Source organism: Cygnus atratus, chromosome 1, assembly GCF_013377495.2.
Source record: "Cygnus atratus isolate AKBS03 ecotype Queensland, Australia chromosome 1, CAtr_DNAZoo_HiC_assembly, whole genome shotgun sequence".
Classification (NCBI taxonomy): Eukaryota; Metazoa; Chordata; class Aves; order Anseriformes; family Anatidae; genus Cygnus; species Cygnus atratus.
Window position 1 is genome coordinate 3958898 of NC_066362.1, and position 14756 is coordinate 3973653.

At 42.8% G+C, this 14756-nt stretch overlaps 1 protein-coding gene across 3 annotated transcripts in view; it reads right to left on the reverse strand.

Annotated features, from left to right (window-relative positions):
* The window catches only part of PRKCQ (protein kinase C theta), a 59456-nt gene that overhangs the window by 17475 nt on the left and 27225 nt on the right, over window positions 1-14756 (reverse strand). For all 3 annotated transcript variants that reach the window (XM_050708897.1, XM_035549348.2, XM_050708896.1), the window contains 8 exons: window positions 14059-14221; window positions 13531-13562; window positions 13305-13390; window positions 12120-12249; window positions 11352-11461; window positions 9303-9426; window positions 7282-7460; window positions 4654-4827 (listed from right to left, as the gene is read on the reverse strand). In XM_050708897.1, coding sequence (XP_050564854.1) covers window positions 4654-4827; window positions 7282-7460; window positions 9303-9426; window positions 11352-11461; window positions 12120-12249; window positions 13305-13390; window positions 13531-13562; window positions 14059-14221 — 998 coding nt within the window. The remainder of the gene's footprint in view (window positions 1-4653; window positions 4828-7281; window positions 7461-9302; window positions 9427-11351; window positions 11462-12119; window positions 12250-13304; window positions 13391-13530; window positions 13563-14058; window positions 14222-14756) is intronic.

Sequence of the window (14756 nt, forward strand, 5' to 3'; positions counted from 1 at the left end):
AGACATATAGGTATACATAAGGGTGCAGACATGGCTGGCAATAGCTCCTTTCACTCAAGTTCTGGTATGCCAGGACCCTTCTTCATGGCTCAGAGCAAACAGAGTACATCACTTGCAGTGGTAAACTGAGTCACTGTCAGCCCCATCTTGCAAGAGAAAGTAGCTTCTCCTATCAGTATAGGGTGGGAGCTTGGAAAGACACTGATTTTCTCAGTCTGGATACAAATTTCTGTGAAAATTAGGGGGATAAAAAAATTTCCAGACCAAATACTAAGCAAAAAGTAGCAAACTTCATGAAACCCTGAATATTTTGTCAGCTGAAAAATAGGGAGAAAAAATAATATTTTTATTTTAAGAAGTTGATTGTTTTTGGGACATAGAACTGAGCAGCTATACTGCAGACTTTTAGAAATCCCAGTCAAAGCTGAATGCTTTTGGGACCAGGAAAACCTCAGATCTGGGTAACAGAAAGGCAATTAGAATATGTATATTTAATAGATCGATCTTCTATCACCTAAAAGCCTGTATGTGAGCTTGCCCCCTCTTTTCCTTCCCAAGACAATCCACCTGTTCCCTCCATATAGGCTGACACCACCTAGAAGTGTCTTTTAAAGACTTCAGATTTTTGACGTTATAATTACAGCTGCTCACATGTACTTTGGCAGAATCTTGTTGAAATCCCAAAGCTCTGCTGAGATGCTGCTATTTCTACTGTACCATGTTGAAATTCTGGCCAGGATCGAACAAGACCTTGCCAGTTTTCCTGCCTGCTTTGCAGGTTGCAAGACGTAAGATCCCCAAAGCCTCCCTAAACTTCCCAGTTTTTCCCCAACTTTTCCATCAACTGGCTAACATTTGGCTGACGAGACCTGAATCAGAAATTTCCAAGATGACTTATCCCCAACATAGGACCAGGAAGGTGGACACTTAGAAACCTTGATCTTGTCTCCTAAATGGCTGAACACCAAAGCCGGGGATGGTTTGTGTATGGTAAAAATCCCTGCCTGACCCTGTACTCTCTTCTCCAGCCTTCCTTGCTGGTCAGTACTAAAATAAAGATGCTGGTTAGAAAGATATCTGGTCTGACCTCACAGGACATCTCATCTTGTGATGAGGACTTTTCAGAGGGTCTGTGGCACAGCCAGGCAATGGGAATGAACGTCCAGTGGGTTTTATACACACAAGGGCCAAACCCACATGCTTTGATTCATGTCAGATAATTCAGCCCTGTTTCTTTAATGGCAAGACAAAGAGAGGAGAGAACCAAAATTGCCCTTGGAAAATTTTGCAGGAATTATAATTTTGTCTGACGAGACATTTTGATGAGATCCCCCTGGAAATACTCAGGTAAAACACTTCAAAGTCTAAGAATTTGTAAATTAAGACTACGCTCTTTATTTACAATCCTTTTCTCCCTCCTGACAATGTAAGAGATTTTAAAGTCAGTATGGAGTATATTAAAACAACAAAGCATGTGAAAATGTCTCACCACTAGGATTTTGGAAAGTTATAATATACCACTTCAGCAGAATAGAAATGTTTCTGTAACATTTGCTTCTAAATTACAATAAAGATTACTTATGTTCTGGGTTGAGATAGTCTTTTATGTTGCTATTTTGTACTACCAGCCAAAAAACCTATGGGTTTAATTTGCATTTAGGTGAAGAGTGTGAATAAAAGCCTGGTCAATGAAGTAAAGAAACAGTTAGAAATGAAAGTGACTTTCAAAAAGGGAAAGACTATTCTTATCACAGAGTGTTAGTGAAATGTAAAAAGAAGAATAAGTTGCAAGCACTGGAGTGCTATTCACTGTGTTTACACATTAACATTTTGGGATATTGCAGAATTATAAACATGCTTTTCCTTCTCTTTAACATAACAGTGTCTCTTTAAACGTAACAAAACAGAACAACTCTCTGAGCTTGCTGTTAAAATTCACACCGTATAATTATGTCAGCTGAATATCGGGATGTAAAGACGACTGAAGCAAAGTAAAAGAGTCAAGTTCAAAAACAGATTGGAAAAAAAAAAACACAACAAAACAACAACATGTGTTTGAATCCATTCTAATGTAGCAAAACACGACAAGTATTCTGAGTTCTGAAAGCACTGATCATTGAGCCTCCATAGAAACACAAAGGGGCATTAGGTGCCTGGTGCCTACAAAAACCTGTCTGAAAGGCTGTCAAGCTTTATATATTTGAGCATTCACTGATTACCTGGGTTGAGGCCAGGAAGAAATTCAACCTAGAGCTCAGAGAACTGTCAACAGATTATATGACTTTTTTTTTTTTCCCCTCTGGAGACATGGGGACCGCTGAGGCTCTTGTTTCAGTGTAGGAATTTTCCTGTTTTCACTGTAAAGGACAGCTTCAGTACCCGAAGCAGCTCAGAAACGTTGCAAACCAAAGCACTGGGGATTCAGAAAGTCACTGACACATGCATTTCTGTTTGAAACTACTTATCTGTCCTGTGGAGCCTTCCAAAGAAAAGAAGTTTTTGATATTAAAGTCCAGAGAAGGGCCTTATACAGCATTGCCCTAGCTTCTAAAATGATTGCTCTAAAAGATATTACGAATGAACCATGCTCTCCATTGAGCCGTGATAGACAGTCCATGGCTTGTCACAGCTCTCCTGCTCTGAATGACTCCCACGTGTTGAGCGAGGACCGCTTGGCTTGCAAAGGTCAGAAGAGAAAAACGTAAGCCAGAAATCAATCATAGTCCAGAGCAGCTTTGGCCTGGACAGACACCTTCCACCTTCTGTGTTTGTGAACTTGAGGGCAAAATGGAGAGATCCAATATTTTTAATGTGGCAATGTTGACTTGGGATGAGATGGATGGAGATTCTTTCTATATGTCAAGAGGGCAATGCTGTGACACTGCCCAGGAGAGAGAGCAGGAAAAGATCACTTGGGAAAAGAGCACTTGGCACCCACAAATTTTTCAGGCACTCATTGCTTTTCCATCCTGAAGATTTTCCTTGACTCAGCCCCATCTCAGCCCTCCCCAAACAGTCAGAAAATCCCACCTGGCTCCTGGCTTGACCCCATTCGGTCTGTCATTTTCTTGCTGTGGTCTCACAAGGCAAATGGACTTTTGCATGTGTGCTTAACAAAAAACAGATCTGCAGGCTGCCCATTCTACATCCAACCCTAATCTGTCCTCCAGAACAGGGTTGCACCAAGCTGGATGGCAGACAGCAGGGCTCAGTTGCTGCATGCAAGGGTTGTTCATCAGCCACTGGTATCAGCCAGCCACCCCTTGGGCACCTGGAGTGACCACCAGCCCAAGCAGTTCTCCCTGGAGTATAATTCCCTCATAAAGCTGTGATAGTGGCGAGTATTTTGTATTTTTAATTAAGTCTTGATTTTCTTTGCTTTGCTGAGTAATTTAATATTTCCACTAAAAGCTAGGGAAAAAAAAAAAAAAAAAAGAGAATTAATTCCTTTCCTCTCCAGGCAAGGATCAATTCCCGGGACCTGCTGTCCTCTTCACCAACAGCCATGGTGGGGTTAAACACAAATGCCTGGCCTCAGTGTCACACCCCTTACAGCATTTCCCAGACATTCCCTGTTATAAATTTAATCTGTCTTTAAACAGGTGCCTCATCTCTTGGGCAACTGGGGTATATGGCAGAGGTTATATTTCTCCTGACCCTGCAGAAGCAGCGAGCTGCTTGCTGAGCAGGTCCTAACCTCACACCCAGCAGTAATTTGTGTCACTAAATCCTGGTGTTGAGTGAGAGCTGGGAGCACGCTAGCAAAATCCTGAAAAAGCAGCCTTGTGAGAGTGATGTTGCTCTGAATTTGAGCTCTGGGATAGCAAATGTCTGTCAGGAGTTGTTTTGGTAGCTTAGACAGGCAAACAGTCTCTCAGATTTCCTTCCATTATTATTTTTTCCTATTCCAATGTGTGTGCTTCAGCACTAAGATGATTGGCTGTGTCTGTAGAAAAGGGTCTGGAAAGATAATCAGTTTGTGGTTAGTTGTCATTTAGGGTCAGATTTATACATTATTTAAATGCTACTTCAATTTTGGTTTGGAGTATTAAGAGGGATTTCAGGTGAAGATGCTGTGTGCCGCCCCTCTGAACTGCAGCCTTCATCATCAGTGGTCCTGGATGAAGTAGGAAGCATCTGATGCAATTTAACAGTAACTGAGGTCAAAGAAGAGTCCCAAAGTGAGTGGTAGCATGTTTATTCTCTATAACCAGAACTTCTTGAGCTAGTTCTGATCCACACTAATCACTGCAGCATAGTGGTACTGCCTCATGGTCCAAGAGGTTCAGATAACACCAGTGTGGGCACATCTGTACCCTGGCTGTGCATGTGGCCTTTGCACATCCTTGGCCAGGGTACCAGAATGCAGATGTTAATAGTTTGTCTCTGCATAGCAGCTTCAATGAGTCTTGGATGCCATAATTCTCAAAAGTCCTCCCCTCCAGGTTAATATAGGAAAGGTAGACAAAATTTCTGGGGCCACTTCCTGAGCTCCTTCCTTCTGGAGCCACTTCTTCTTCCATTGGAAGATCCCTTCCCTTAGCACCACTTCATGTCCAAGCTATTTCCTAACATCTAGCAGATTAAGCACTTCACCAAATTTCCCTATCTTAGCCAGGCATCATGGAGGAAGGTGACAAATCCTTGTCTTACCTTGGTCTGGAATGTACAGAAGACATGAGTCAGGAACGGGTGCTCCCAAGCTAAGGAGAGGACTCTCTTCTCCACCATTGTGCATTCAACATCATCATCCATCAGCACCACATCCTTCTTCAGGGCTTTCACAGCAAAATACTGGTCTGTGCTCTTCAGCTCAGCAAGAAACACCTAGGATGGAAACAGCTGCTCAGAAAGACCGACATTCTTCTCTCTTAGCTGGCAACACAGCCATGGGAGCTGAGTGAGATGGGTTGAAATGCAGCATTGAGAAGAAAATTTTGCGTGGGTAAACATCTCTGAGGGATTCATGAGGGAAGACCTTAAAAAGGTTGATATTTAAGTCTGGATTCTGCTATTAAGACTTTGACCTTGTTCTCCATATCCAGAACAGTTTTATGAAGTTGGACTCTGGGGAAGAATGAGTAGGTCTGGGTAATTACAAGAGCATGGGCTACATGCTCATGTGGACAGGACTTGTCAGAAAGCTGAGCACTTCTGACAACAGAAACCAACTTTATGCAAATGCTCATGAGATACATTTCCTGTTTTCTGACTTTAAATAACAAATCATAAAATATTGCTTTGTCAACATGTGAAATGCAAATACCCTGCACCAGATCCTCAGTAGGTGTAAACCAGTGTCCACCAGTAGTGGTTCCTCCCTGTTGGCAGGAAGTCTGAACAGAAAAACCGGGCCCCCTGTGCTTTTGCAGGACTTTTCTGAGAAGAGCAAAACACATCACAGAGGAGACATCACTCTGTCTATTTTCTGTGGGCAGGGAAACTGAGAGGTGAAGCAGCAGGAAAGGGATTTCTAGAGGCCACAAATCAAGACAGACTCTGCTGGAAGGCAGTACCAGTCCTGACCTTGATGCTAACAGACTGTCAACAGTGTTTCCCATAGACTGAATAAATATCTAAGATTCATCAGAGAGACCTTTGAAATTCTCTACCAGACACTATTTACTGAACAGGCTCAGATGTTTTTTAACCCTGACAAAGATTTTATTTACCTTTTTGGCTACTGTTATATTTCACTTTTCTGCAGTAGACAGAGCCTAGAGCCTCCCTCTGTCTCTGCAGTGAATGACCAGAAATGCTAACACTGCAGATGCTGCAGGGACCCTTTTAAACTTTCTTTCTGTGCAGGGCTCTGCTCTCCCAAGCAAACTGGGGAGCGCAATACATGTGTGACTCATGCTGTGACTTCCAAGGCACAGGTTAGACTTGATGCAGAGGGTGATTTCTCATGGGTATGGCCCTCAACCTCCCCAGGTCCATGCAGAACTGGAGAGATCCCTCAGGCGTGGAGATCTGCACACCCCGTCTCCTCTATGAGGAAGTGAATTTCACTCCAAATAGATCAGAGCACCGGGAGCGATACCTACACAGGAAACTTGTGGGTGAGGTTTGTTGCAAAAAGGCATGAACTAGCCCATCCTCTCCACACCCACATGGTGCATAGCAGAGAAACGCAGATGCTTGCAAGGCTGGAGAGTCCATGTTAGCACAGGGGCCTGAAGCAAGGTGCAGAATCTGCTTCTGTGGAGATGTTCAGGACTCAACTAATCAAGCTCCTGAGTAAGCTCATCTGAGGAGACCTGTTTTGGGCAGGGGGCTGGACTAGATGACCTACAGAGGTCTTTTCCTTCCAATGTAAATGCTTCTATCACATCTATGTTCTTGAGTCCAGGTTGGTTCGGGCTGTCGAATTTGGGGTATTGTGACTTAGCTCCAATTCAGATGTCTCAGCTCTGCTTCACATGCAAAATGTAGACATGCCAAGTGTTTTCAAGTATGGAAAGCCAACACAGCAAATATCTTCCCAGTTTAAGAACTGGTTGCAGCAGTTGCTCCAACTCAGCAGGCAAAAAGCAGGCCTTCTTTAAGGCAGCTTTCACCTTGGAAAGGTTTGGGATTTGAGCAATGCGATACATAAAAATTCTTTTTCTCCTTATTGTATGTGAAAACACAATGGAGAGTTCCTCTGAAATTATTTCATGCAGCTCTGCGCTGGCACTGAATAACAGGAGTCCCCTTCCAGGGGACATCTGCAAGAAGGAGGAACAATCCACCATTCATCAAGATTAATGAAACTACTGAAAACAGGTGGCTCTTGTTTCAAAAGCACACATTCTTGGCTTTTGTGAAATTTGCATTATGCTCCAGCACAGATCAGAGCTGGGAAAGGGAAATCAGTGTTCCCAGCTGGGACCTGCTGCTCTGGGGGAGGGAGGTGATCCCCACTCACCTTTCTGGCTCATGCTTCTGCTTCCCACCAAGGTTACTTGGCTAAACTGGTGGGATTAGCTGCATGAGGGAGGACAGCAAAAAGACTTTTCTCACCATCTCTCTGTGGATGCCCAGGGCCTAACAACCTGCATGGAAGGAGTCATTTCTCTCCTCTCCTATCATGGGTGCTCATGAGAGAGCAACTAATAGGGCAGAGGAACAGGTGAGGAGAAGACTGGGTTCAAGACTCAGCCATGCTGGAACAAGGGTTCTTTGAGGGCATAGAGATATTTGTTTTTCCCTAAGTGGCCTTGAAACCTCATGTAATTTAGTGTCATAACAAGCAATATGCACACCTGCGCAGTGGCTTTGCAGTCTCCTAATGCTTACCTTGCCAAAACTGCCCTTCCCCAGCATCTTGTGCAGGACAAAATCTTCAATGGTTAGTTTTAGCTGCACTTGGTCCTCTTGCTGTACCTGGCGCTGCCCTCCTCCCAGGTCTGATTCTGTTAGAGTCTCTCCCTTCCCTGTGCCCTCCACTGGAGTCTCCCAGGAGATGCCCTGTGGCTCTGCAACACACATCAAAGCATTCAGATAAACCCCTGGAAGTAAGGAGAAAATCCCCAGAATACTTACAAGGTATTTTGAATAGAATTTTAAAAAGGTCTTTTCAAACACATGGAAATGTGGTGGCCATGTCAGGTGAGTAGATTGTCTCTGCTCTCACATTGCCTTCTCTCCAGAGGAAATTTTACTCCAGTGTAACTGCACCTTCTTCAGTGGCATTACTGCCACTTTACAAACTTCTTCATCTGTCTGTCTGCTTCATAGCAGCAAAATATGACCAAATCCTTCATTTCTAGCAGCCTGTGTTCTTTATTCCTTCTTGCTGGTTGCTGGTATGATGGGGTTATGATTTCTTCTAAGACCTCTTCAAGGCCCTTGGCAAAACTAGCATGTGAAACAGATGGGAGGGACAGCATCTTCATATTGGGTCCCTGCTCTGGTTGTGATGTTCTGATCAAATACTCCAGCTGTTCTGGAGTGGAATTACTGAGTTTCTTCAATACTCCATTCACTTGGATGTACGTGAACTTCTAAAAGGGCCTGTCCCTTACTGGATTTATCCCACACACTCAAATGCACACTTGTTGTACTGTCCTAAATCACTGACCAGCAAGAACACTACTCATCAGACAAACAGACTTATACGTAAACCAGATGTGAATCCATTTGGGTTTTACTATTCACATCAACATAGTCAGTTCTACTTACAACCCACAGAAAATAAGAATAGATGGGGACATCATTAATTTTCTCTCAGGGGTCTAACAGCATATATGGTACCAAAACCAGCCTCTGAGTCTCGATAGCCTGGATCAAACCCAGAGCGCTTGCGTAATGTAGCTCTGACATGCTTTAGCCTGTGCCATGTGGCTTTCTCTCTAGTTTCTGTTTCTGAGTGGTTTCAGGATGTTAACTCCACATAGGGCAGTACTTGCATTGAGAAAGACGATGATGGTGAGCTTGAGCTTTGTTTAGGGATAGAGCTAAAGACCTACCGTCTTAGTCCTTCTTTGTTTTAAGTATTGATTCACCTGTACTTTTCTTTTTTTTCTCCCCTTTCTGGTATTTTAAAGCTTGTGGGAGTCTGCAAAAACATTGTGTCAGTACCATCATAGGTCTGATGCACTTTCAGTATGGTGCTTGGAGCGGCACCATAAACCATGAATCTGGTCCTGAAAAGACCTATGTGGGTCTTATGAAAGAATCGTGACATTTCTGATCCTAAAATCCAGAGTTCTCTGACCTGAGCATAAAGCAGACAAACAAGAGATCTTCCCAGGAGGGTAATTTTCCTTGGGTGAATGAAGTGGGGATCTGTCAATGTTTTTCAAAAGGACTGGACATCAGCCTCTAACCACAAATCAGAAATCAGAAAGAGAATTAGCCATGGTGATCAGAATGTCTCCCAACCTCCTGTTTCAAGCTGGAATTTTCTTTAAATTGCTCATATATTATGGTCTATGAGTCCCAGGAGAAGAATAAACACATTATTGCCAGTGGAGGTAAGAGTTATGCTGAAGTACTGGATCAGAGAGTTCAGGGACTAGCCGGATGAGTAGTGGTTGGTGTCTTATGTTGCTAGAGGCTGGGATGGAACAGGGAAAGTGCAAGTTTACAGTGAAGAAAGGAACCAGGCTGAGATCTAGGGTCTCTGCCTAGCCTAAGTGACTTGGAAAGAGCTGAAGATATCCAGGGATGAGGAAGGATATGTCTGGCTCTAGGTAGGTAAGATGCATGAAAGATTCATTGGCTAATACATTCTCTGCCCTTGCAACCCCCACCAAACTGTGTACAATAGGAAGAAAAAAAAAAGCCTGCTGTACCATACCACTAGGGGAAACTACCTTTTTTTCCTGTTGTAGATGTTGGAATTGCCTGAAGAGGTGTTATATCCTTCGCAAGAACTGGGAGGCCAATTTCGAGAGGTCCATCTCTGGAGATCTGTTCCGTGTCACGCTGAGATCGAGCCTGGATTACAGAAAACAGAAAATGACTTTTAAGCCAAATGTTATGTTCTGAGCTTATGGACACTGTTGCTTCTTGACTGTGACTGTCACACAAGCCAAAATATGGAAGAGGTCTTTGTTTATGAAAGGAGCAAAACTGTACCCAATGTTTCGGGGTTTGATGACCTAGAGGACCCACAACCTTCAGCAAGGCTTCTTATGTGTCTCTGTGTGTTACTAGGTGTTTGTATTGCCAATACAGAGATACCCTATTCTGCACAGGGGTCTGTGTCCCTGGCTATCCTCACAAAGGACATTTTCATTAACATCTTCCTTCCTAATAGTTCTCTTTGAAGGGGAACCTGGAAAAACACTGTAGGCAGGATCATACTGCAGTCTTATCTCTGCACACTGCCTGGATGTCATTTTGAGGAACTCCTGTTCCTCATGTTGCAGAGGGTAAGAATTCATCTGGATTCAAGTGTAATGAGACAAAAGCATGACAGAGAAATCAAGTGAGGGCTATTAAAACCCTAAGGCCCCATCTACAGCTGAGGAAGTTCCCATGGCCTAAATTTTTGGAGATAAGAAGAATACTTGGGGGGAAGTATCTAGTGTTCGCCCTCTTCACCTTTCAATGGTGACTCAAAGAAACCTGTATATAGTGCAAGGAGCTGCAGACAGCCAGCAGATAGGAAATGGACAAGTAAAAGCAGAAAAAATTCCTCTTTGAAGGTTTGGCAACACCACCTATTGAATAAAGGTGAGCTGTATGCAGAGTTAAACCTTGTAGGTAGACTCTCAGGAAGTTACAGATCGAAAAACACCTGCTGTGTGTATGAAGATTTTGCCTTGGTATACTGGAAGAACCTAAATATGCAGGACTGTGAACCTACAGATTTTGTCCCCCTCTGAGGCTATTCAAGAGCTGAGAGGCATCCTAACAATCCTGATTTGGAACTAGAATCTTCTCTAGAAGTTTGGGGCTTGTGACAGTCTATTTTTCCTTCTTTTAAGTCAATTTGCTGTGTTCGCTAAGTGTTATTTACATGATAGTGTTATCTAGATCCTCTCTTCAAGGTCCAGGTCTCTTCAGGAGAGTTCCTGCTCTGGTGAGTTTCACAACAAACAGGTCAGAGAGGCACAGGAGAAGCTGCTGAGTGACAACCGCAGAGCAAGGTCATGACACCAAAGGACCCAAACCAAGTTCCTCTCCCTGTTTCTCGGACCCTGTTACACAACTTAAGCTACAAACATAATGTAACTACAGCTGTACTGAATCAGAGAGTCCATCCAGGTCATGTCCTCTCTGAGACAGGCATCAAGCAGACACCTTGTAAAGATGTAAAGAGAGTGTAAGCATGCCAGGCCAGCTCCTCAAATGATTCTCCCTATCTCCAGAGGTACGTGGCTCAGAGAATTCCTGATTCAAAGACAATGCTTTTCCATTAACATAATTAATTAGCATGTCTTCTATGAAGAGAAGCTGAGAGAGTTGGGTTTGTTCAGCCTGGAGAAGAGAAGGCTCCGGGGAGAGCTCCCAGCGGCCTGCCAGGGCCTGAAGGGGCTGCAGGAGAGCTGGAGAGGAACTCCGTGTCAGGGGTGTAGGGATTGGACGGGGGGGTGGCTTTAAACTAAAAGAGGGTAGATTTAGACAAGGTATCAGGAGGAAATTCTTCACTCAGAGCATGGTGAGGCTCTGTCCCAGGCTGCCCTGAGGAGCTGTGGCTGCCCCATCCCTGGCAGTGCCCAAGGCCAGGCTGGATGGGGCTGGGGGCAGCCTGGGCTAGTGGGAGGTGTCCCTGCCCATGGGGACCCATTTTCCATTCTCTGTTTTGAACTAGCTACCCACAGTGCTCCACTCAATGCCTTTATTTCTTGTACTGAGACAAACATTGAACAATTGATCCTCCATTCTGCAGGTCACTCATGGATTGAAGTACATACCTGTTGGGTGCTCTCTATCATTGCCAGAGCTTCAGCCATTAGTTTCTGGTTAACTCCGCAAAGGTTTGCTACTTTTGTCTGGCACTTGTGATGGACGTTCATGTCACATGCTGAAAGAAAGAACAGAGGTGTCAGGACAACAGAAGGTTTCCGGGCTATAAAGAATTTAACTTCGGGTTGGGAAGGAATGTGCTTTGGCCAATGGCAAACACCAACCACATAAACACCTCAAAGCCTGGGCTCCACAGCATGGCTTATGTCTCATTAGACTGCGCTCATGTTGCTTTTTGGTTAGCCTGCAGAGATGAGGGGACTTTTATAATTATTTCTGGGCATTTCTACATTCATCAGCCTTGGCAACTACAGACTACCAAAACTCTACAATGCATTTCAGCTGAGAGATATCTGTGGTCACAGAACAGGATCTCCCTTTTGGCATAGGATCATGAAGGAGAAGTGTCTTGGGTCTGTCTGATAGTGAAAATGGAGTATAGAAGTTGATTCTAGGAGTGATTTTGGAAGATCAGATGTGGGCACTGAGATACTCCTTTGTCTCTCTGGGAATTCACTCCTCGGACTTGTGGACCACAGATTCTTCTATAGATCCTCATTAAAGGATGGTCCTCTTGACCACACCTTCACCATCCCTAACACTGTCTCATCCAGGTTTCAGAGAGAAATAAGATTTGGCTCTTCAGAAACTGTAGCTCTCTAAAGACAGCAGCCTGCTCCCATGCTCAGCCTGTGCCACATACACCAGGGACTCACCATCACACTTCAGTCCTTGCCGTGCAAGGCCCCAGAGCAGTGTGCCACAGTGCTCACAGAACGTTGGGCTCTTGTAGTTGTAGACTTTGAAGCGGTGAGGCACGTCAATCTTGAACCTCTCCTTGTGGAACTGTAACAGAAAAGCCATGTTGGCAATTCACTTCTCTCTGCCTCAGCTCAGCATGAAAAATCAACAGCCCCCAACCTTGTACCAAAGAAGGTGGGGTATGTACTGCTGCTTTATTCTTGGGTATAATCATCAAGAAGAAACTCTAACATTCAGATATACAAAGCCAAATTTTGATACGTAATATCTGTGCAATTCATTGGAAGTTGGGTAATTTAATCCTTGGGCTTGATTTATCTGATCAGGTAGCTGTCTGCATCTCAGCTACTCACCCAGACTCCCTAATGCTCAACGGAAAAACAGAGGGAATTCAAAAAAATATTCATCTCATCCTGAAATTGGATGTCTACATTTGTTGCCATGAGTAACTCCTTAGAAAAGCCTATTTTTCTTCTTTTGGTATATAGGGACTTAAATGTGATGACAAAGCCGGATACATTTACACTGGAGGTGTCAGAAGACAGGAGAGATGATTCTCATCTCTAAAGACTTTAAAAAGATAACAGGTACCAGGGACTGGAGAAAAGCATAAGCTGTAGAACACAATTAAGAAAAAGGTAATATCAAGAGTATAAACTCTAATTTTGCCCACCAAAAAAGAAGTTTTATTATAAACTGATAAAAGAAAAATAAAATAAATAATATTGGAGATGTTAGATCTTCCGCTAATGGTTTGGAAATCTCAGATGACACAGACTGGGATGTTAAAGTACTGCTCTGAAAATTCAGTATGACATCCTGCCTAACACTGGATAGTGAAGAATTTCCTCTAGTAATTCTCCACCTCACGTCCATGACTTTTCCCTGAGCTATACTTCATACATCAGGAAAACATCAGTCCTGATTCAGTGACTGCTTATTCAGTGGCAGATTCGAGTAAATCACAAGTAGGAGGTAATGAAACCACTGGGCATACAAAAAACGAAGGATGCAGATCAGATCACACAGATTTTAGTTCAGTAGCATGCTTTGCTTCGTATGAAGTTCTTTTACAGCAATGCAAGAGAGATATGAATGACACTCAAGTGTTTTAAAAGCAACCAAATAATAACACATACCATTGTTTCTCTGCTATTGACTGCTGATCCTGTACACTTGGCTATTACTTTATCAATGCACTTCTTATGAATGGCAGCATTACACTCTGAAAGAACAAGTGTGTCATGGCACTCATGAAAAAATCCCTTAAGAAAAGACCAGGTAAATAATGATAGTAACAACAACAAAAAAAAAAAAGGAAAAAAACCCACAAAACAATAACAAAAAACAAACACAAAAACTTACGTCTGCATTGATAGCCTTGTTTATTCAGACCCCTAAAATAAACAGAGAAATGGTTAATTCTGAATTTTCTGAAATTTCTGAATTGCCTCTACATTTGAAAGAAAAGCAACACTTACAAAAGAAACAGAGTAAAACAGTCTTGCTTTTTATCCATCTTTACACAGTTTCTCTAATTTAACTGTCTTCATCCACTCTAACTGCTGGAAACTGGTTTTCACAGCCCTTCCAGTCCACAGTTACATACTGAATTTTGCAATATCTAAATGGCAAACTAGGCTGATTAGAAACGTCCATGCATTTGGCCAAAGAAAAAAGTATTTGTAACAATAATACACTAAAAATGAAAGGAATTTTCACAGCTGGAATTACAACTGTGAGCCACATCCTTGAAGTGATGCAATAACTCCTACATGCAGGATGCCAAGCCTCCAGTCCTGCTGACAGCAGGAACACAGATATTCACTATAGAAGCAGAGCTGCTCCTTCAAGTAGAAAGGGGAAAATGTGCACAGATCTATTTTCATTTACCAGACAAACTCATGACAGACGGAGCAGAAGGTAGGTTGTGGAAAGAAGGTGGCTGTGAACTCGTGACACTTGACATTATGGATTTTGGCCTGTTTGATGGCTCCCCTGCGCTGATGCAAGGAGAAAAAGCCTTCGGTCTCACAGTCAGCTAGGTCCTTTGCATCTGAAAGGAAGCAGAAGATTTGTTATGATACACTGTCCTGGTCAGGCACCTTGAGAAAACGCATTTGCCAAAAATACTAACTGACTGAAGCTGATGATTCACTCATGGGAATGAATATTTTAAGGAAATACTGCTTTCTGAAATCTACACAACGCTTGTTTGGATGTTTTTATCTACCATTCCTACAGGGACACTAAAATGACTTCAAACTGAGGATTTTAAGCTCCCTTGAATATTCGTAATGTTATTTTGAAATATAGACCAGAAATTTCCCAAGGAGAGGTAATTTGCAGCTAAATATTACATTTGAACTTTATATAGCACTGAAGAACAATAAAAAAGATAAATTACGTAAGAATATCTATTTATAAATGCACACACACATGAATAGATAGATGGATAGATACATGGATACTGAACTGAAACATGGGTATTTAACTGAATCTGTAATGTGTGCATGTATATGGTTGTGAGTAAACATTTATGTATGCTTTTATAATATTCTTTTTGTTGTTATTTTTCCATGCCAACAGTT